This window comes from Nomascus leucogenys, chromosome 9, assembly GCF_006542625.1.
Source record: "Nomascus leucogenys isolate Asia chromosome 9, Asia_NLE_v1, whole genome shotgun sequence".
Taxonomy (NCBI): Eukaryota; Metazoa; Chordata; class Mammalia; order Primates; family Hylobatidae; genus Nomascus; species Nomascus leucogenys.
This window is the reverse complement of record NC_044389.1, coordinates 85,163,944-85,185,794: the sequence shown is the minus strand read 5'-3', so window position 1 is coordinate 85,185,794 and position 21,851 is coordinate 85,163,944. Positions and strand designations below refer to the sequence as shown.

At 41.4% G+C, this 21,851-nt stretch overlaps 1 protein-coding gene, 1 long non-coding RNA gene and 1 pseudogene across 4 annotated transcripts in view; 2 read left to right on the top strand and 1 right to left on the bottom strand.

The window, feature by feature from the left end:
* Positions 1 to 1,728: 1,728 nt before the first annotated feature.
* Positions 1,729 to 17,727, bottom strand: LOC105738241. The gene is made up of 3 exons (XR_004031741.1): positions 17,645 to 17,727; positions 16,489 to 16,598; positions 1,729 to 2,602 (listed from the first exon to the last, which is right to left on the bottom strand). It is a non-coding gene; the product is annotated as an uncharacterized LOC105738241 (long non-coding RNA).
* Positions 8,835 to 8,887, top strand: LOC115836805 (annotated as a pseudogene).
* Positions 17,728 to 17,777: 50 nt separating the features above from the next.
* The window catches only part of UBE2D3 (ubiquitin conjugating enzyme E2 D3), a 33,737-nt gene continuing 29,663 nt past the window's right edge, over positions 17,778 to 21,851 (top strand). Inside the window, exons 1-2 of one of the 3 annotated variants that reach the window (XM_003257472.4) lie at positions 17,778 to 18,015; positions 19,325 to 19,476. In XM_003257472.4, the coding sequence (XP_003257520.1) occupies positions 19,453 to 19,476 (24 nt within the window). In that variant the 5' untranslated portion in view covers positions 17,778 to 18,015; positions 19,325 to 19,452. Of the gene's footprint in view, positions 18,537 to 19,324; positions 19,477 to 21,851 lie in introns of all 3 variants that reach the window. The other 2 variants (XM_004089032.3, XM_003257471.3) reach the window with 2 other exon arrangements.

Genomic DNA, 21,851 nt, shown 5'->3' with positions numbered 1-21,851 from the left:
CTGAGGCAAGAGACAAGAGAATGGCTTGAGCCTGGGAGGTGGAGGTTGCAGTGAGCCGAGATCACGCCACTGCACTCAGCCTGGGCAACAGAGCAAGACTCTGTCTCAATAAACATAAAAATATAAATAAATAAATATCAGAGACAAAGTAGGCACAATTACCAAAATAAGTCAAAGGAGAGAACGTTAACCAGAGTAGTTTGACCCACAGGGAAAAGTGATAATGGCTAAATGATCATGAGGTCCCTGGAAATATAATAGATTAAGTAACCTACCAAGGTGCTGCTTGACATATATAGGTGGAAAAATTATTGTGTTTTTGTAATAAAATTTGAAGCATCTCATCTAGCTCCCACACTTGGTACTCCTTCACTGATGGAAAGAGACTGGATCCTTTGACGAAAGGGGCAATGCAATCACAGCTGTATACAACGAATTGTTCCCTAATCCAGTGGGGTTCCCAAACTTGTCTGCACATTAGAACACCTTAGGATTCTAAAGCCCAGGCCACAACCCAGACTAATTAAATAGTAATCTCGGGGAAGATCCAGGCATCAGTATTTTTTCAAGTTCCCCAGATACTTCCAGTGAGCAGACATGTTGGGGGAATCATTGCCCTAAGCCTTTTCCATAGGGACCAGTGACCATTCAATAGAGAAAGGAAAATATCCAAAATTCTTTTTGTTTTTTGTTTTTGTTTTTTTCTTTTGAGACAAGGTCTTGCTCTGTTGTCACCCAGGCTGGAGTGCAGTGGCACAATCTCAGCTCATTGCAACCTCTACCTCCCGAATAGCTGGGACTACAGGCGTGCACCATCACTCCCAGCTAGTTTCTGTGTTTTTGGTAGAGATGGGGTTTCATCATGTTGGCCAGGCTGGGTAGAATTCTTTTTTTTTTTTTTTTTTTTTTTTTTTTTTTGAGATGGAGTCTTGCTCTGTCGCCCAGGCTGGAGTGCAGTGGCACGATCTCGGCTCACTGCAAGCCCTGCCTCCCAGGTTCACGCCATTCTCCTGCCTCAGCCTCCCAAGTAGCTGGGACTACAGGTGCCCGCCACCATGCCTGGCTAATTTTTTTTGTATTTTTAGTAGAGACGGGGTTTCACCATGTTGTCCAGGATGGTCTCGATCTGCTGACCTCGTGATCCACCCGCCTCAGCCTCCCAAAGTGCTGAGATTACAGACGTGACCCACTGCCCGGCCCAGGCTGGCTAGAATTCTTAAGGCACTGTCTCTTAACTTGTACTTATACTAGAAACCCAAAACTCTACCCTCGACAACTGGTCAAAATAGGGGACCTAAGGAAGTCAAGTGATGGAATCTTGGCCTGGCTGTGGCTAACAGTAGATCCAGAAGGACCCATACTGTGGTCATTTCTCCAGTCCCAGATGTGTAGTAGTAACATATATCTTTTAATAACAATCTTTATTTTGGTTTCCTGATCCATGGAGGGATTGCTATTATGGTAGAAAGTGCTACACAGCAGCTTAGGTCTGCTTTCTACCACTCCTCATTAAGATAGTAAAGGAAAAGCAGGACTATATCCCTGAGGAAATTGCAGAGATTGGCCAGGCACAGTGGCTCATGCCTGCAACCCCAGCACTTAGGGGGGCCAAGGCAGGAGGATTGCTTGACCCCAGGAGTTTGAGACCAGCCTATATAACATGGCAAGACTCCATTTCTACAAAACATAAAAAAGCAACATAGAAAAACCAAAAGAATTGCAGAGATTAGTGCCACCATGTTGCCGTAGTGATTCATACCACATTCCCATTTAAATTTCCTGTGGCCACCAGATGCATCATGGAGAATGACAGTATAAAAACCAGATGGCTAGTGAAGAATGACAGTGGACTGCAAACTTTAATTAGGTAGGGATGCCAATTATGGTTGCTGTTCTAGGTGTGGTATCTTCTTTGGAAGAAATACACATGTTGACATGATACTGATCTGATATTGATCTGGAAATGTCCCCCCACCCCCATTCTAATTCTAAGGGGAATCAGACTACGTTTAAATAGGAGGGATAACAGTAAGTCCTTACTGTCTTGTCTCTGGCTACATCAACTCTCCTGTTCTCTATATGGTATGAAGGGACCTGGAAGGTCTTGTTATTCCATAGAACATTACACTGATTAGAGTAATGAAATTATATTAAATGAAACTGATGAGCAGAAGTAAGCAGCATTCTACATGCTTTGGTAAGACATATGCATGCTAGAGGTGCAAGATGAACCTTGAAAAACTTCCAGGACTTGCCATAGGTTTCTAGGGGTCCAATGGCCAGAGATATGTTAGGATATCCACAACATCCATACTTTTTTCTCTTCCATTAACTGGTCAGAGGGAACTCCTTATGATGACAGTTTATGTGGGTTGAGTGAGAAGTGCTGAAGGAGTAGAGGCAGGTACTATAGGAGTCTGAGTCACCTGCTCATTCATGGTTCCAGTCCCATATGTAGTGCACTGCTCCTGTGTTCATCCAGTTGTACAGTTTGGTGAATCAAATAACAATTCATGACAGGCAGTTTGATTCACGCAGTCACTTGATGTCCGATGGTCAGGTGTTACATCTCTTCCAGGTACCAGTAGCAAGTCAAGAGGTGCTTTTCAAAAAAAAAAAAAAAAGAAACAAAACCATGGCTAAGGAAGATATGGCCTTACTCCTAAACCTTAAGGGTCTATGTTGTAATTCTTGCACTGAAACTTGCCAGAGGCTTCATATAACATCTCTCCTACATTAACTTCTAATACCATTGGGTCTACAGGATCATAAAGCCTAAGTCTGGGCCCTACCCCACTCAAAACTGGTAATTTTTTTTTAGATGGAGTCTTGTTCTGTTGCCCACACTGGAGTGCAGTGGCAAGATCTCGGCTCACTGCAACCTCTGCCTCCCAGGTTCAACCAATTCTCCTGCCTCAGCCTCCTGAGTAGCTGGGATTACAAGCATGCACCACCACTTCCAGCTAATTTTTGTATTTTTAGTAGAGACGGGGTTTCACCACGTTGGCCAGGCTTGTCTTGAGCTCCTGACCTCAGGTGATCCGCCCACCTCAGCCTCCCAAAGTGCTGGGATTACAGGCGTGAGCCACCACACCTGGCCAAAACTGGTAGTCTTATAGTTACAGTTAAGCCTCTAAGAACAGCTTACCCAATTGTACTATGTTTTGTTGTCTCCAAATCTAAAGACGCCTGCCACATATTTTGCCTTTTCCTTTGTTGTGATAGTGGAAAATACAACTTGTCACTAACAAGTGCCTTTAAACAGGGGTGTTTGTTTGGTTTTGGTCTAGCTTTTCTAGTTGTTCACAGCAGAAGTATGATCAAAACCACTGAGTTCTTAATTATCAGAAGTGAAACTCGAGGTTTTGTTTTGTTTTGTTTTGTTTTTGAGACAGGCTTTCTGTCGCTCAGGCTGGAGTGCGCTGGCCTCATCATAGCTCACTGCAGTTTTGAACTCCTGGCCTCAATTGATTCTCCCACCTCAGCCTCCTTGAGTAGCTGAGATTACAGGCATGCACCACCATGCCCAGAGTTTTTTTGTTTTTTGTTTTGGTAGAAACAGGGTCTCACTGTGTTGCCCAGGCTGGTCTCAAACTCCTGGTCTCAAGTGATTCTCCTGCTTTGGCATCCCAAAGCAATGGGATTACAGGCATGAGGCACCTCACCCAGCAAAGAGGACTCTTTTTTTTTTTTTTAATATCAAAAACTTTACTCCCTCAGTCAATATACAAGGTAGTTGTTGTGGATATATGTAGTCTATAGATAATGCTTGGTACATAAATATCTAGATCTACGGCAATAACTGTTACTTAGGGACTTGAAACTCAAAGAAGGTTAACACTGCTAAAAGCAAAGGCATACTCTTAGAAAAGTAAAAGTATGTTCAAAAGAATATGAGGATCACAGCTGAATAGAGATATCCTGTAAAAAGCAGAGATAAAGTTTTTCTCCTCTATACAATAGGAAACCATTGAAAAGGTCTTTATTGTGCTACATTATAATGAAACCTGTGTTTAATTTAATGGTGATGTGGTTTGTAGTCTCCAGACTACAAGATAGTCTGGAGAAGGAAGAGTAGAGTCAGAGAAGCCGACTATGAATTTACAGTAATGGACCAAATATGAGTTGAGAGGCATCATAGTGTGACGAAAAGAATGTTGACATTAGAATCATAGGACTGGTAATAATCACTGATCCTGTCACCTTGGGCAAGTCATTTAACCTGTCTGATTCTGCATCCTTATTTATATGTCACTCACCTTGTAGTGACCTTGTAGGCCCTCAATAAATACTTGAGTGATGAAATGTTAATCACTTCTGCTTAACTCAGAGTGATTATATAATGATGAAAATATTTTAAAATGTATAAACTGTTATACAATTTAAGGTGTAATATGCATTGAAGGCCTAAATAAGTAGAAATGGACACTCGTAAGGAAAGGGAAGGGTGAAAGACAAAGATGACTCCATTATACTGAATCTTAGTCGTGGTAACTGGAAAAATATATTCACTTAAGTAGACTGGTTAGGAGAGTAACTGAGTTTTGGAAATCTGGACAAGGTTAGGGAAAAAATAGTGATTTATTTAAATAGTCAAGATGTTCAGCAGTAACTAAAAACTGAACAACTAAGTTACCATTAATATATGTAATAGCTTTCTATTACATATATTAGTTTCATATATTCTTAGGTATTTTTCATATGAGAATATTCTGTCTCCTCCATAAAACTTTATGTTCTTAGAGAAAGAGGTTATCTCCTGGGGAATTTGTATTCCCTCCTCATTTAAAAATAAACCACCTGTATCCACTAAAGTTCCATCTGTTCTGTCCAATTTATTGGTAAACAAATTACATAGGGCATTGACTGGTTTAAAGATTATTTGTTAGGTCCTTTGGTCCTTCCAGTTTTAATACCAAATTGCTATACTTTTTTTTTTTAAGGGTCTTGTTCTGTCACCCAGACTGGAGTGCAGTGGCACGATCTCAGCTCACTGCAGCAAACTCTGCCTCCTGGGTTCAAGCGATTCTCCTGCCTCAGCCTCCCGAGTAGCTGGGACTACAGGCGCTTGCCACTGTGCCCGGCTAATTTTTGTACCAAACTGCTATACTTTTAAAAAAATTGATATATAATAGTTTACATATTTATGACGTATATGGGCTATTTTGTTACCTTGACTAGGGTATCCATCACCTCGAATATTTCTCATTTCTAAGTGCTGGGAACATTTCAAGTCTTCTCTCCTAGCTATTTTAAAATACAAAAAGCATTCATTGTTACTAACTATAGTTACCCTACTCTGCTATTAAACATTCTTTTGTTCCATATCTCACTGTATGTTTGTAGCCATTCACCAACCTCTCTTCATCCCCCCTCCCACCCAGACACCTTTCCCAGCTTCTGGTAACCATCATTCTACTCTCTGCCTCCGTGAGATCAACATGTTTAGCTTCCACATGAGTGAGAGAAGATGTGATATTTGTCATTCTGTGTCTGGCTTATTTCACTTAACAGAATAATCTCCGGTACCTTCCACGTTTCTGCAGAGGAAATGATTTCATTCTTTTTTGTGGCCGAATAGTATTCATTGTGCATAGGTAACACATTTTCTTTATCCATTCATCTGTTGATGGACACTTAAGCTGATTCTGTTCTTTGCTACTGTGAATAGTGCCGCATTGAACTGATTTCTTTTCCTTTGAATAAATACCCATTAGTGGGACTGACAGATCATATGGCAGTTCTTTTAGTTTTTTTGAGAAATACTGTGTTTCCATAGAGGCTGTACTAATTTACAATCCCACTGACAGTATAAAAGAATTTCTTCTGCATCCTTACCAGCATCTGTTATTTTCTGTCTTTTTAGTAATAACCACTCTGTCATAGGTGATACCTTATTGTGGTTTTCATTTGCATCTTTCTGATGATTAGTGATATTAAGCATTTTTCATATACTTATTGGGCATTTGTGTCTTCTGAGAAATGTCTATTCACATCCTTTGCCCACTTTTAAAGGGGTGTTTTTTTTTTTACTTTTAAGTTCCTTGTATACTCTCAACATTAGTCCCTTGTTGGATTAATAGTTTGTAAATATTTTCTTCCATACAACAGATTATCTCTTCACTCTGCTGTTTCCTTTGCTGTTTCCAATTTGGCTATTTTTGTCTTTGCTGTTTATGCTTTTGAGGTCTTAGCCATAAAATCTTTGCCTAGACCCAATGTCCTGAAATGGTTTTCCTGTTTTCTTCTAGTAGTTTTATAGCTTCAGGTCTTACATTTATGTCTGAACTGTTCTTTATGTGCATCACTCTAAACAGTTTTTACTGCTAGTACCTTGTAAAGCATAAAGCAAATGCCTTATTCAAAATCATATGAGGCCGGGTGCGGTAGCTCATACTGTAATCGTGGCACTTTGGGAAGCCGAGGCGGGCAGGTTGCTTGATCCCAGGAGTTCAAGACAAGCCTGGGCAATATGGCGAAACCCTGTTTCTACAAAAGATAAAAAAAAAAAATTATCTGGGTGTGGTGGCAAGCAGCTGTAGTCCTAGCTCCTTGGTGGTGGTGGCTGAGGTGGGAGGATCACTTGAGCCTGGGAGGTTGAGGCTGTAGTGAGCCATGATAGCGCCACTGCATTCCAGCCTAGGTGACACAGTGAGACCCTGTCTCAAAAAAGTAAGAAAGAAGAAGAAAGTCATATGGTATATTTCTTTCTTTTACATTTTAAATGTATATGCCTTTCATTTAGACCCTAAAGTGTAAGACAGTTTCTATTCCATTTGAAATCCTTAGTCAGTTTCTCCTAATTTTAAAAAAATTTAATTGTAATAGCCATTCAACCTTAGCTGTAGATTTATCTTTTATACTAAGAATTTCCCTTCCCTCCCTCTCCCTGCAAGTTTATTTGGTTTTTTCTGGACTGCTATAGTATTTTACTGAATCTGTTTGGGAACTTAAATTCCTAACAACATCCAGAAGCTTCAGTAACTCTGGACAAAAAGAGCTTCATCCCTTAAAAAGCTGATTTGGGGGTCAGAAGAAACTCTCCTCTTGTATCATCTTTTGCTCCCTCACATGAATAGAATTTTGGTTAGATAGAGCTATTTGCCTTTCCTTTTCCTTTTTTTTTTTTTTTTTTTTTTTTTGCCCAGCAGAGTTTTGTTTAGCATCCTTTCTAGTTCTACTTCAAATGTAATATTTTATGCCTTTACTTGAGACCACAGAACTACTGTATTAGTATCCCCCCTTATCCAGTAGTAGTCAGACTTTACCTTTCTCTACCTTAGAGAATTTGGAAATAAGGAAAACATTGAACACCAAGAAAACTAGGTGTTAAAAGCTTTATTCTGTAACAAAAATATTTCTTTTTGAGAGTTAAGTGTTTCACAAAGGTAAACTCTCCATCTAACTGATGCCTCGATTATTCATTACTGACAGAAGTCAGTCAACTTGAAGGGTCATGTCATCACAAAGCGTGCTGGTAAAGTTTAACAACAGGCAGAGATCTGATCCGTGGTGTTTGCAAATTTCCCTGGGGAAAGTACTCCTATGTGGTACTGTGTCATGTTCCAAAGAACATCACTGAACACAGAGCTGGGAAGAGGTGCACACTATCAAACTGTAATACTTCCACCATGCAGATACAATAGACATAACCACAAAAACACAGAACATGGTAAAAGGTATAGCATACCTCAGAGATACTGTGGGTTTAGTTCGTGTGAATTTTTCCATTTCCTAGTGCATATGAAAGTTATGTTTACACTATATTAAATGTGCAATAGCATTATGTCTGAAACAAGTGTACACATTTTTTTTTGAGACAGAGTCTTGCTCTGTCACCAGGTTGGAGTGCAGTGGCAAGATCACGGCTCACAGCAGCCTCAACCTCCCAGGTTCCAGCAATCCTCCCACCTCGGCCTCCCAAATAGCTGAGACTACAGCTATTTTAGAAAATTTTCGAAAAATATATATATATTTTTTGAGACGGAGTCTCACCCTGTCGCCCAGGCTCGAGTGCAGTGGCGCGATCTTGGCTCACTGCAAGCTCTGCCTGCCGGGTTCACACCATTCTTCTGCCTCAGCCTCTCCCGAGTAGCTGGGACTACAGGTGCCTGCCACCACGCCTGGCTAATTTTTTTGTATTTTTAATAGAGATGGGGTTTCACCGTGTTAGCCAGGATGGTCTCGATCTCCTGACCTCGTGATCTGCCCACCTTGGCCTCCCAAAGTTCTGGGATTACAGGCGTGAGCCACTGCGCCCGGCCGAAAAATTTTTTGTAGAGATAGGATCACTGTGTTGCCTAAGCTTGTCTCAAACTCCTGGGCGGAAGCGATCCTCCCACCTCAGCCTCCCAAAATGCTGGGATTACAGGCATAAGCCATTGAACCTGGCCTGTGTACATACTTTAATTAAAATATACTTTATTGCTAAAACATACTAACAAAGTGGGCACATGCTGTTGGAAAAATGGCACCACAAACTTGCACAATATGGGCTGCCACAAACTTGCAATTTGTAAAATATACCATATCCATGAAATTCAATAAAATGAGGTATGTCTGTAGTAAAATAACTAGGAAGTGAGTTTTGAGTATTTATTATTGAGCTTTAACAGATTTTAATATAATTGTCAGTTTCTATAATTAATTTTTAATAATGGCTGTGTTTAACAATCAGCCTGCAAAATTCCTAAAATTTTTAAATTGACCCTTGTAAGCTGTTACAAGGCAGTTCTATCACACTACTGCCTATACTCTTAATTGTGGAAGTGACTTAGGGACTAGTCAATATGAGTTGAGGTGGTTCTGCTAGCTAATAATTTAAAAAATAGACATAGTATGACTGCTCTTTTAGAATCTGTCTAGCAGGTTTCACCCAAAAACCCACAAAAAAAAACTTGACCTAATACTCAGATTTATATAGTGAAACCTTAAATTTTGCTATCTCGCAAAGTAAAGTTTGTCATGCTTTTTCATATTCCTCCAGGTATGTGTTACCTTGTTATGACTTTATTAGTTAAAAAACATTTAAGGCCACTCCCATATGTGTCACCTATAAATAAATACTGACAAAAGGAATACAATGAACAATGGGGAAAAATACAGACAGGCATTTCAGCAAAGAAGATATGTGGATGACAAAGAAGCACATGAAAAAATGCCAATATCATTAGTCACTAGGAAAATGCAAATTAAAATGACAATGAAATACCACTACACACCTATTACAATGGCTAAAATTGAAAAGACTAATCCTAACCAGTCAGGAGAAATTGGAACACTCATACATAGCTGTGGGACCATAAAGTGGTAAAAAACACTTGGGACAGTTTGGCAGTTTCTTAAAAAGTTGAACACATATCTACCATATGATCTAGCTATTCCACTCCTAAGCTACTTAAGAGAAATGAAAACATATGTCCATATAAACACTGTACAGAATGTTCATAGTAGCCCTATTTGTAATAAGACAAAAATTGCAAGAGGCTGGGCGGAGTGCCTCACTCTTGTAATCCCAGCACTTTAGGAGGCCGAGCTGAGCGGATCACCTGAGGTCAGGAGTTCGAGACCAGCCTGGCCAACATGGTGAAACCCCGTCCCTACTAAAAAATAAAAAAATTAGCCGGCGTGGTGGCGGGCGCCTATAGTCCCAGCTACTCAGGAGGCTGAGACAGGAGAATCATTTGAACCCAGAAGGCAGAGGTTACAGTAAGCCAAGATTGCACCACTGCACTCCAGCCTGGGTGACAGAGTGAGACTCAGTCTCAAAAAAAAAAGCTGGAAACAAACCAAATGTCCACTGACTGGTGAATGGATAAATTGTGGCAAATACATACAATGGAATATTATTTAGCAATAAAAGATAATGAACTACTGAGAGACAACAATATAGGTAAGTCTCAAAATAATTATGCTAAGTGAAAAAAGGCAGACAAGAAGGTGTATTGTGATTCAACTTCAATAAAGTTGTAGAAAATGCAAACTAATCTACCGTGACAAAAAACAGATCAGAGGTGTCCGGTGGGTAAGAAGACAGAGGGGTGGGGGAAGAACAAGAGAAAGGATTTATAAAAGAGTGTAAGGAAACTTGTGGTGAAGTTCATTATCTTGATTTTGGTGAGCTTCATGGGTATATATATATATATGTCAGCTTATCAAACTGTTTAGGTATATATAATTTATTGTATGTCAATTATATTTCAATAAAGCTGTTAAAAATATAGCAGTGTAGCTGTGGTCTAACTGGTAGAGATGAGAAAAAGGTAAGTGCTTTATGCTAGACAACATAGTTCCTTTCTTTCAGGGTTAAACTGAAATAGGTTCTTTGGGCAGCCAACAAGCACATATCTCTGGCTTACACTGAGATGTCAGGCAACTGAAATTCTCATGTTTTTATTACATGTCTGCTGGTAAGCCACTCCTCTGAGTGCCTGTCTTTATATGTTTATCTCTAATATACTTCATATTATAGTCATCCTCCAGTATCCATGAGGGATTGTTTCCAGAACCACTCTCAGATACCAAAATCCAAGGATGCTTAAATCCATTATATAAAATGCCATAATATTTGCATATAACTTATACACATCCTCCTTAGATTGCTTATAATACTTAGTACAATGTAAACACTCTGTAAATATACTGTATTGTTTAGGGAACAGTAACAAGAAAAAAGTATGTATGTTCAGAAAATATGCAATTAAAAATGTGTATTTTGGATCTGTGGTTGGTTGAATCCATGGATGTGGAACTCACAGATCTGGAGGGCTGAGTGTATTTGCTTTACGTGTTACTATTACTCATAATTAGGCTTCCTCATTATAATTTAAAATATTTTATATTCATTAGACTGGTGGTTCTGGAGACTGTGATAAGTGAACACTAAGGATACCCACAGAGCCATCATGGTATCCTGAGAGAGTGGGGATTGGAGATGGATGGAAAAGGGGAAAGAATCTGAGTGGGCAAGTTCAAAAATTAGCCAGGCCTAGTGGCATATGCCTGTAGTCCTGGCTACTCGGGAGGCTGAGGTGGGAGGGCTGCTTGAGCCCTGGAGGCAGAGGCTTCAGTGAGCCAAGATGGTTCCACTGCACTCCAACTTGGGTAACAGAGAGACCCTGTCTCAAAACAAACAAAAGACAAGACAAAAAAAATTAGTTGAGCCTTTTTTTTTTTTTTTTTTTTCCAGACAGGGTCTCACTCTGTCATCCAGGCTGGAGGGCAGTGGCCTGATCACAGCTCACTATAGCCTTGACCTCCTGGGCCCAAGTAATCCTCCCACCTCAGCCTCCCTAGTATCTGGGACTACTGGTGCACACCACCACGCCATGCTGATTTTTTATTTTCTGTACAGACAGGGTTTTGCCATGTTGCCCAAGATGGTCTCTAACTCCTGGGTTTAAGCAATCCACCCTGCCTCGGCCTCCCAAAGTGCTGGGATTACGGCTATGTACCACCACACCCGGCCCTCAATCTTGTGACTTTTTCTATTGGGTCTAATTTGTTAGGTAGGGGTTGGGGGCTGAAGTGGTGGTAGGAGGGAAACCAGGATCAAATGAGAGTTTTTTAACCCTTTACCCATGGATTCCCTGCTAGCTGCCTGCTTATAATCATATATAAACACTAAAGTCATACTTGTAGAAATAAAAACCCTTATGAAAACTTAACAGGGTGTATATCTGTTTTAGGAACAAAAGTATAAGAAAAGTTGAATCTTGTGAAACTGCTCTTCTCCGTAGAAAAGGGGGAAAAAGAAAGCTTACTGGTTTCTGTCAGGAAGCAATTGATAATGGCAGTGGAGAGGAATGTAAATTAATGGATCTGGCACTAGAAAAGTATCCCAGCACTAACCCAAAACATACAGTGACACTCAAGAAGGCTGAATGTACAGATTCCTTAACCACCATTCTCCAACTTTCCAAAGCTTTCATCCAACCACTCAACATGATTTACCCTCAGTCAATTCTTCCTATTCAGCTTCAGTACTTGCCCTGAGCCACAGGAATTCTGGTGGGCAGAGGGGTAGATCGGTCCTCCTGTATCAATTTGGAATTCTATGGAGCATTTTCTCATAGGTGTAATATATACAGGGAAGGTGGGTTTTAAAGCCTTTTGTGGATTGACCTGCAGGCACAACTACTTTTCTATAAGAAATTATGTCTTGAGATCCAGAATGAGAATGAATCTTAAAATGCTTCTAACTCTTTAAAGCCCTTTTACTTCCATTTCAGAATCAGGTTTATTAATTTATCTGTTCTACCTGCCTAGCATTTCTTGACTCGAAAGTCACAAGGTCAAACTCAACAAATTCCACTTTAGGTATGTGACAAAAGGATTTTTATAATCTCTATATCAAACTAAATTCTTTCAATTCTCCACATGAACTTTTTTCCATTTTGTGATTTTAGTAATCTATAATTACTGTAAGCACAGTCCCAGTCACCTTGATACCCACTTATACTAAGTACTGCCATGTGATTTTAGAACCTGTGTTTTATTTAGGTTTATGATCTTGTTGGCAACACGTAATAGTATTTTGTCTGAGGCAGATGGAACAGAAATAGATAATGAATTCTTTCTTCTGGCCACATGAAAGCCAAATGATATCAGTCAAAGAATGAACAAAAAGTCTCCCAAAGGTTCTAGTAAAGTGGTAGGAGAACTGAGACACGGATCACAGCAGTTAGTACAGACATGGCCAAATTTAAAAGAAATGAAATTGTGGCAGTTAGTCCTACATTTGAGTTTCAAGAAGATTTGATTTGCAAAAAAAAAAAAAAAAAATGTAGCACGTGTTTCCAATGTTATGTAAACTTTAGTTTCATAGTTCTTTAAGAGCTAAAAACATAGGAAGTTCATATTGTTGTTTCAAGTTATTTTATTAGAATATCATATTTTATTGTCTTTTTTCTATAAACTTTTTTTTTTTTTTTTGAGACAGGGTCTCACTCTGTCACCTAGGCTAGAGTGCAATGGTGCGACATGGCTCACTGCAGCCTTGACCTTCTGGGCTCAAGGGATCCTCCCACGTCAGCTTCCAGAGTAGCTGGGACCACAGGCACATGCCACTATGCCTAATTTTTTTGTAGAGACACAGTTTCATCATGTTGCACAGGCTGATCTCAAACTCTTGGACTCAAGCGATCCTCCTGCTTTGGCCTCCCAAAGTGCTGGAATTACAGGCATAAGCCACTGTGCCTGGCTTGATTTTATTGTAACATTCTAATAAAAGTAACTGGAGGGAGCATTCCTCCCCCCCAAAATGTTTTTTAGGCAAACTTGACCCAGTAAATAAACTAAATTTACTTCCTGTACTGAGAATCCCCAAAATGTTTTTTAGGCAAGCTTGACCCAGTAAGTAAACTAGGTTTACTTCCTATACTCTCTCTTATTAGTGCAACTACTTCAGATCTTTCTCACATTTCCTCAGGATTATTTCATTAACATCCTGTTTTTCTTACCTCTAGTCTCCATCCCAATACATACTTTGGGCACATGCTTCAACACTGCTATCACAGTTACCTTTTTGCCATCAAATCTGATCAGGCCATTTTTGTTAAAAATTCAATTCCTCCATCCCATCCCATCCCCTTCAAAATAAAAGGCCCTCAAGATCTCCAGTCATGTCTTTCAAATCTATCTTGTCTCCTCATCTTCTCTGTCTTCTCATTCTCTCCTTGCCGCTCCCCCCGCCACCTCAACCTCCCAATACTGGAGCCAAAGTTTTTCTAGTTTCAAAAACTTATCAAGTCATCTCTGAGACTTTGCATGCTGTTTCCTCTGCCTAGGAGCCTCCCTCACAATTTTTTTCCAACTTTGCCTTGCTCCCTTTTTTTCGTTTGTTTTAATACAACTGTCTTCCTCAGAGAAACTTTCCCTGACCACCCCCAGCTGAGTTCAGTACATTAATAGTGCTCTGTGCACACATTTATGTCACTGAACCCACTCTATGATGTTGTCTGATGCTTACTGGTCTCCTCAAAAGACTTTCTTAAAGATGACATCTGTGTCTTTTATGTATCTTCAGTGTCTAGCACCTAATAGTAATTCGATGTTTTTTAAATAAATAGAAAACTAGGAGTGATTCTATCAACAGATCTCTACTACATTAACATTCTTTGTCCTAAACCTGAAAGACTCTCACTTGCCTATTCAGACCTAAGTATCACTGATTGACAAACTGAATGGCAGTCTCTTTATCGTGCCTCACCCTACACCAAAAGCAGTATTACAAATATATATTTTTTTAACCTGTGTTTATAAGTAAACAAGCTTTTTGGAAGACAGAATGCACTATTCTGGTCATTTCATATAAATAGAATCAAACAGTATGTGGCCTTTTGTGTCTGGCTCTTTCACTTGACAGAATGTTTTAAGGCTTCAAGATACATTTTGTAACATGTATTAGTACTTTGTTCCTTATAATAATAATTATATTCCATTATACACATATATCACATCTTCTTTACCCATTCATCAGCTGATGGACATTTGAGTTGTTTCTACTAAAAAGTAGAATAGCCCTACTCTGAACATTTGTGTATATATATAAGTTTTTGTGTGGAAAAATGCTCTATTTTTATCTCAAAGATTTGTGCATGGTTCATTACATGCCAAAAGCCTTATTAAGGCCAAAATGATATCTTAGCATGAAATAAAGTACAGTTTCTTAAACCATATTAATTTGACTTAATGAGATTCTGAATTGTTAAGTATAGAAATTAATTTGATTTTTGTGCAAGCAAGGTAAAATAACATTTGGTTGACCCGGGCTCCCAAATTACTTGGTCCAGGCAGAATATGTAAATGAGCATTCTGAATATAAAATCTGGACCGTAGCATTTACAATTTAATAAAATGGTATACACTGTACTAGAGCCAGTGTCTTTGGCAAGTTATAATATTCTGTAACAAAGGTAAAGATACATGAAAACATAGATACAATATTAAGTATATATATATATATAAAATCTGTTAATTATGTTTATTCATCAGTACATTCTAATTAACCCCTTACTCAAGTCATTATAATAACGTGGCCTCACTGAAAAATTCATGTAATATTAAGACCCTGGCACACCACCATTATTCAGATTAGTAGATTAATTGCCCATTTACTAGTAATTTTCTCTGAGACAGGGTCTCGCTCTGTCACAGGTTTGCGTATAGTGGCACAATCACAGCTCACTGCAGCCTCAACCTCACAGGCTCAGGCAATCCTCCCACCTCAGCCTCCCAAGTAGCTGGGACCATAGGCGTGTACCACCATGCTCGGCTAATTGTTTTATTATTTTGTAGAGATCGGGTCACCCTATGTTATCCAGGCTGGTCTCAAACTCCTGGGCTCAAGTGATTGTTCCACCCTGGCCTCACAAAGTGCTGGGATTACAGGCATGAGCCACCAGCCCAGCTTTAATTTTCTTGATTCTTTATATTTTCTCATGTTTTATGTCAATTCATGCAAGATAATCTGATCTACTATATTTACAAAGTTTTTAGGACTTCAAAATAGTATTTATTAAGGAAGGGATTTTTTAAATTAAATTTTCAACATTTTTGTACCTTTATTAATTTCTAAATGTAAATTTTTCAGTATTTACAGCCATAATTTTTTTCTTTTTAGCATATTTCCGACTGCAATATAAAAAACATGATTATTTTCCTTTCTTGTTTCAAATGAGGACATTTCTACCATTGTAATTCAAGTAAGTTAAATGAATGCAAATGTTTTAACTTTATTTGCAACTGTAAAGTGGGCTCTCTGTAACAACAGGTATGTGAATAATGTTCAAAAATTTGACTTAATCTTAGCCTGCTTTATCCTAAGGCATCAAAATGCTTCTAGGCTATGTTTCTTTTGATTTTAACCATGGCAAAATATAAGCAGAAATGTAAGTCCACTAATGCAAATACAAACGTGTAAACAGAAAGCCCAATCAACCAATGAATTTACTGCCTAACAAAAATGAGTTTGTGATTACACAATCACTTGCCTTTATAAGCATAGATAATCTAGAACTCCATATATATTAGTTTTTTTTTTTTTTTTTTGAGACAGGGTCTCACTCTGTCGCACAGACTGGAGTGCAGTGGCGTGATCTTGGCCCACCGCAACCTCCGCCTTCCAGGCTCAAGCGATTCTCTGGCCTCAGCCTCCCAAGCAGCTGGGATTACAGGCGCCCACCACCACGCCCAGCTAATTTTTGTATTTTTGGTAGAAATGGGGTTTCACTATTTTGGCCAGGCTGGTCTCGAACTCCTGATCTCATATGATCCACCCGTCTCAGCCTCCCAAAGTGCTGGAAGTACAGGCGTGGCCACTATTACTACTATACATTTGTTTCACACTATGACCAGTTAATGTCTGACTGGTTACTTTAATAACTGACATTTATACAGCACTGTAGAATCTCCAGTGTCCTTTCACATATATTATGACACTTAAACCACACAATCACCCTGTGAGAAAGGACAGTTATTATTACTTACTTTAGCAGTGAAGAAACGGGGTCAGAAGATAACTAACCAGGCCAATATCAAACAAATGGGAAGCAATAACAAATCTGGGTTCCTCTCTCCTGTGCTTTTAGTATATGAGGCTAGATAGGAGAGAGAACACAGATTATTCAGGGAGGAGGGAGGGGCCAGAGGTGTTCATGAGGTGAGCCTCATGAGCAGTTAGGCCATGAGGTAAGCACTTAAGTGCTTTGCTACTCACGGGGTGGTTCGGACTAGAAAAATCTGTATCACCTGGGAGCTAGTTAGAAATGTAGGCTCTCAGGCTCCATCTCTGCCCTACCAAATCAAAGTCGCATTTTCAACAAAACCCCAGGTGGTTCCTATGGACACTAGTTTGAGAAGTGCTTCACTAGTGACACTACATGGTCACTTGAACAGTATACATTAGACCACTTATATTCATCATTGTTGACGTGTTTAAGTTTTTGTTAGGTAAAACTTTTGCAACAGTTTTCAAATTAAGTGTATTTTTTAAACAAGTTTATTTTTCCATGTAATTCAAGATCTCCACTTCGGTAACTGGGGTCATGAAGGAATGTTAAAAAACCTTAAGCTGGTTAGTGCTTACCCACCTTTAAATTCCTCATAAAAATTAAGTTCTTTCTTTTGCCTGAAGGATACACTAGAGAGCATAACTGCCCTCTCCACACTTTAAACCCTTGACTAAAACAGGCCAATCCTATTCATGTAAATCCCACCTCCCAACTTGGATATTTCAGGAAGTATTGTATTGTTTTTCTGACTCTAAACTCTACCTAATTTCTTAATTACTCTCAACACTTTCTGGCTCAAGAACTGAAACACAGCAACAGAAGCTAAAGGTTGAGAATTTAAGCTTGTTCCCACACCTTGGCGGACGGCAGCGACTGACTGCGGAGACCAGTGAAAACCCTGCCCCTAACCCTCTCTGTCCTAGCCCCATCCACTCAATTGAGCTTGACTCAGCCTGCTCCCTGCTCGTCTCAGTATTGCTCCCTTAGGGTCAGACATGCACTAGACTTCAGCACGTGGGAGCGCTGATGAGCGGCCAACCTGGGTCTATTTAAAACTACTATTCCCATCTCGAGGGGCACCTCCTCCCACAGCATAACCAGCCCAGGAGGGCAGGCAAGAAAATACTGCTCACCTGCTCCACCGGAAACCTCAAAATCCCGACCCGACCTAGACTAAAGGTATCTGGTAATTAATCCTTGGCACCTCCCACCACACGCTCCTGATTGGGCGCGTGAGAGAAGGCTGTGTCTGCGCGCGCTCTTACTAGTCCGGGGAATTCCATAGCCTCTTCCAACCACCGGCATAAGCATTTAGGGGCGTTGCTTTCCTGGCAGTGGCCCGCCCCAGTTCGAGCCGGTGCCTTACTGCGTCTCGCGAGAACTTGTGCATTTTGGGGGCGGAACCACGTCAGGAAGAGGGCACAAAACTGCTCTTAGGTCATTGCAGAGCTACCGCTTCGGTTAGCCAGCCACGAAGTTCTCGCGAGAGTCGTCTCAATACCAAGTGAGGAAACTGGGGGACGCTGTGGGGAGGGGCGTGGGGATGGATCGCGCAGCGGCTGCTTCCTTTACCTTCCTCCCATGGTCTCCTTCCGGTTCTCGATGCTTCTCTGAGCTTAAGGGTTTCCGCCACTCGTTTACCCTCCCCCCAGCTCATGATCCTCCTCCCTCCCCCGCCCTCCTGCTCCAATCTCCGATCTGTTTAGTAAGAAGGTGCTGTTCCGAGAAGGAGAAGGAAAAGGGCTTGGCGCGTATTCACTCGGCCCCGGACGTGGGAAGCAAGCCGTCTGGCTTCGGCCTCACATCGGTCCTCTGCTCGCGACGGCGGTGTTGGCGGACTGATCCGCGGCGGTGAAGAGGCAGGAGGAGGGGGGAGGGGCGGAGCGTGGCAGCTGGCAGTAGTTCCGTCAGAGCGGACATCTTGTGGCTGTGTCGTGCGCGTGAGCCCCGTAGGGCCGGGGAGGCACCAGCTGCCGCGCGGGGAGGAGGCCGAGGCCGCAGCTTGAGGGAGGCCCCGGCCCCTCTGTACGCGTGGGTGTGGACGGCTAGGGCAGGGAAGGGAGGCCGGCCCAGTGGCCGGCCGGGTAAGAGGGGCAGTGCGGGCCCTGGGCGGCTTGAGCGGCCAGCCTATTGGGTGCGGTGGGTTAGGGTGGGAAGGCTGGGGAAGCCGCGGTCTCTCCTGCTGGAGGAGGAGGGGGAATGGGCGCGTCCTCGCGCCTAAGCCGGAGCCTCAGGGATAACACGGGCGCGTGGTGGAGGTGGCTGGGCGGGCACGCGCGGGAGCGCGCTGGAAGGCGGAGTGAGTGTACGGTGGCGTCAGGGGTGACAGAATAGCTCGCTGCGAGGACAGCAACACACATCAAGCCTCCCTTCCTTTATTTCCCTCCCCTCGCCGGCCGCACCTTTGGGCAGAAACCGAAAGCAGCCCGGCGTCCGTCCAGAGTCTTATGCTTCCCCCTCCCCCCTTGCCTTTCTTTGCCCTAGTGACGCCGGTATAGCGCCAACTAGGCCCCGGCTCCTCCTCTGCTGGGCTCCGGACCCTGCCCCGCACCCACCCCTTTCTCCTACGCCTCTTCCTCTCCCACCCGGGTCTGTTCCTTTCTAGAAGCTGGGAAGTTAAACTTGTAGCCACCACCTCCGGTCTTCCCGTCACCCTCGCCCCCACTTTGGGCCGAAAGCACGGTACACAGGCTGTTGGTGGCTTTGCCACGCCACCCCACCCACCCCGGATCGCGGCCGTCTTAAGGGACCTGGATTCATCAGGGGCTCTCCGGGGCCTGTGCGAGTGCTGATCTGCTCCGTTTTTGCAAAAGGCGCCTGTGTCTGGCAGAGCTGGTGTGAGACGAGACAATCCTGCCCCGCCGCCGGGATAATCGAGAGTTTTGGCCGGACCTTTGAGCATACACCGAGAGAGTGAGGAGCCAGACGACAAGCACACACTATGGCGCTGAAACGGATTAATAAGGTAACCCGCGGGGACAAGCGCATGGGGTGGTAGGAGAAAAGGCTCGGGCCAAGAGGAAAGCGTGGGGGTGGGAAGGAAGCATAATTCTGAAAATACCTCTTGGATCACTTCTTCCATGGGGGGATGGAGAACGCGGATATACTTCTTGAAGAAATGAAGTTTAAAGCTAGGAAACGGAGAACACTTGTGGCAAATGAGGTGTTATCCTGAGTGTGCTTCAGTGGAATCGGTGCAAATTAGGGGTGGAGGAGAGTGACCTAAGGCGCCTTTATTTTATTTTTTTGCTGCTGAAGAGTTCTTGGGGTCCGAATTGCGGAGAGACGCTCCAGCAGATGTCATGGCGCTTCCTATTCTTGGTGCTTGAAAACTTACTTTAGTTGTGAGATCAAGGTTATCTAGGCCTTCTAGAGGGAAAAAAAAACTCGGAGGAGAGAAAAAAAATCTGGCGAGTCCCGAACTTGACTGAGAGTCGGGTAGAAGTCTTGCGTATTGAAGGACACTCAGTGAGTCTAGTAGAAACTCTTAGTCAACTCTGGGCAGGTTACACCGAATAAGTGGGTTTGGGAGGAGATGGAATGACACAGTGTTGCCACTTCCTGTATTTTGTAGTTGCGGCTTTTCACCCGAAGCTATTTATCCGAGGGACACCGGGAACTGATGTAAAAGGCATTCTGGAAGCTCCCTTTTCCTTTTGGCTGGAGAGTGGGGGTGGATAAGGGGTGCGATGGCAGTAAGGGAAAGCTAATGTACGTATTTTTGCCTCATTCTATTTAATAACACCCTTGGGGAAGATTCTTTCGTTACTTGAAATGTGGTTTGATAGTATATTATCGATTTAAGTTGGAAAAAAATTAGGATTTTTCGGAGCTCTGGGAGTGAGCGGAACCTCCACCTCCGGTGGTTTAGTCTCATTTTCTTGCTCTAACTTCTATCCCGCATTTTAAGATGGCGGCTGCTTTAACTGGTTCAGGCTCTTTCCGGCATCTCCTTTCGTAATAATGTGAAATAATATGCTTTGTTAAATGTTAACTTTTGTATCGCGCTGTGCACTGCTCTAAGACCCTCTGCTCAAAACTTACCTAAATTCAAACTCTTAAACTGTATTTCCCTTTTCTGTGACTTGTGTTTGTGTGGTGTGTTTGGTTGTTGCACAATCGAAGAGGGTGGAGTGTTTACAGCTAACTTGAAAAAAATGTCATGGAATAAATTCAGCCTTACTAGAAAAATTGTGGGGGGGGCGGTGAGTGTTAGAAACTTTGGTTTTAATAGATTACTTTTTTAAAAAGAGTTCTGAGAGGAATGGCAAGAATTTGCCTTTACTAAAATAGACTTGATACTACATTTGCATTTATTTAATTATGACAAGTTTATTTGGCAAGATTAGTGTTTCATGAAAGAGGGAGGATTAAATATTCACTCTTAATATGTATTGATACGAAATCTTGAATTTTGTTTTGGGCCTTCATTACATCGTCATTTTGGGTTATGCGAAATACAAATTCAAATCTGTGTATTTGTGAAATGAAAAGAGGAAGAAAAGCTTTTTAGGAGTTAAGGATTAAAGTAAAAATTATTTTGAAATAACCTTTTTCTGTGACCACTTTAAAGGCCAGGAACATATTGGAGAAGCCTAGTTGTATGTTACAGTGTGGTTTACACAAAGAGCGTAACATTCAGTACAAATAAAAATCTTTTCTGTTGGAATTAGTTTAGGCCACTAAAATGTGGAATAGTTTCAGATCCATAGCTTTTTGTGCACGTGGAACAGAACACGTTAAAGGAAGGCCTCTGATTTTTTTTTCTCTTACAGGTCATACCCAGCTGCTGTGACACCACTTAAATGATTTTAAAGCTTTAGAGAGACAATATAACAGTGGCTAAGAGTGTGAACATTGGAGCAGAAATGCTCCAGTTAGAATTCTAGCTCTGGGCAAGTTTATGTGCCTCTATAAGAAGGGTATCTGTTGTAATATGAACAATAAATGACTGTGTGCCTAATATGTACCAGGCACTGTTTTAGACATTGGGGTGGCAGCAGTGAACAAAACAAATTTTAAGTTCTTAGATTTGTTTTGGGGATTAAATAATGTGCAAATTTGAACATGCTCTTGGCACATGACACTTCGTTATTACTATTTTAATATCACAGTTTATAATTTTTAAAAACCATTTTTGTTAACTTTGATTTCTAGGTTAGTACTCTTAACTAGGTTGTCTCCTTTTGTAAATATTTTCAAGATTTATGTAATATAGACACAATATAAAAACTTGGCAGATTGGAAATACCAGTGTTTATGTGAACATTATTGATTCAACTTACAGAAACTTTGACATGTGCATGTGGTTTGGTTTTTCAGCTGTTAATGTTAGAATCA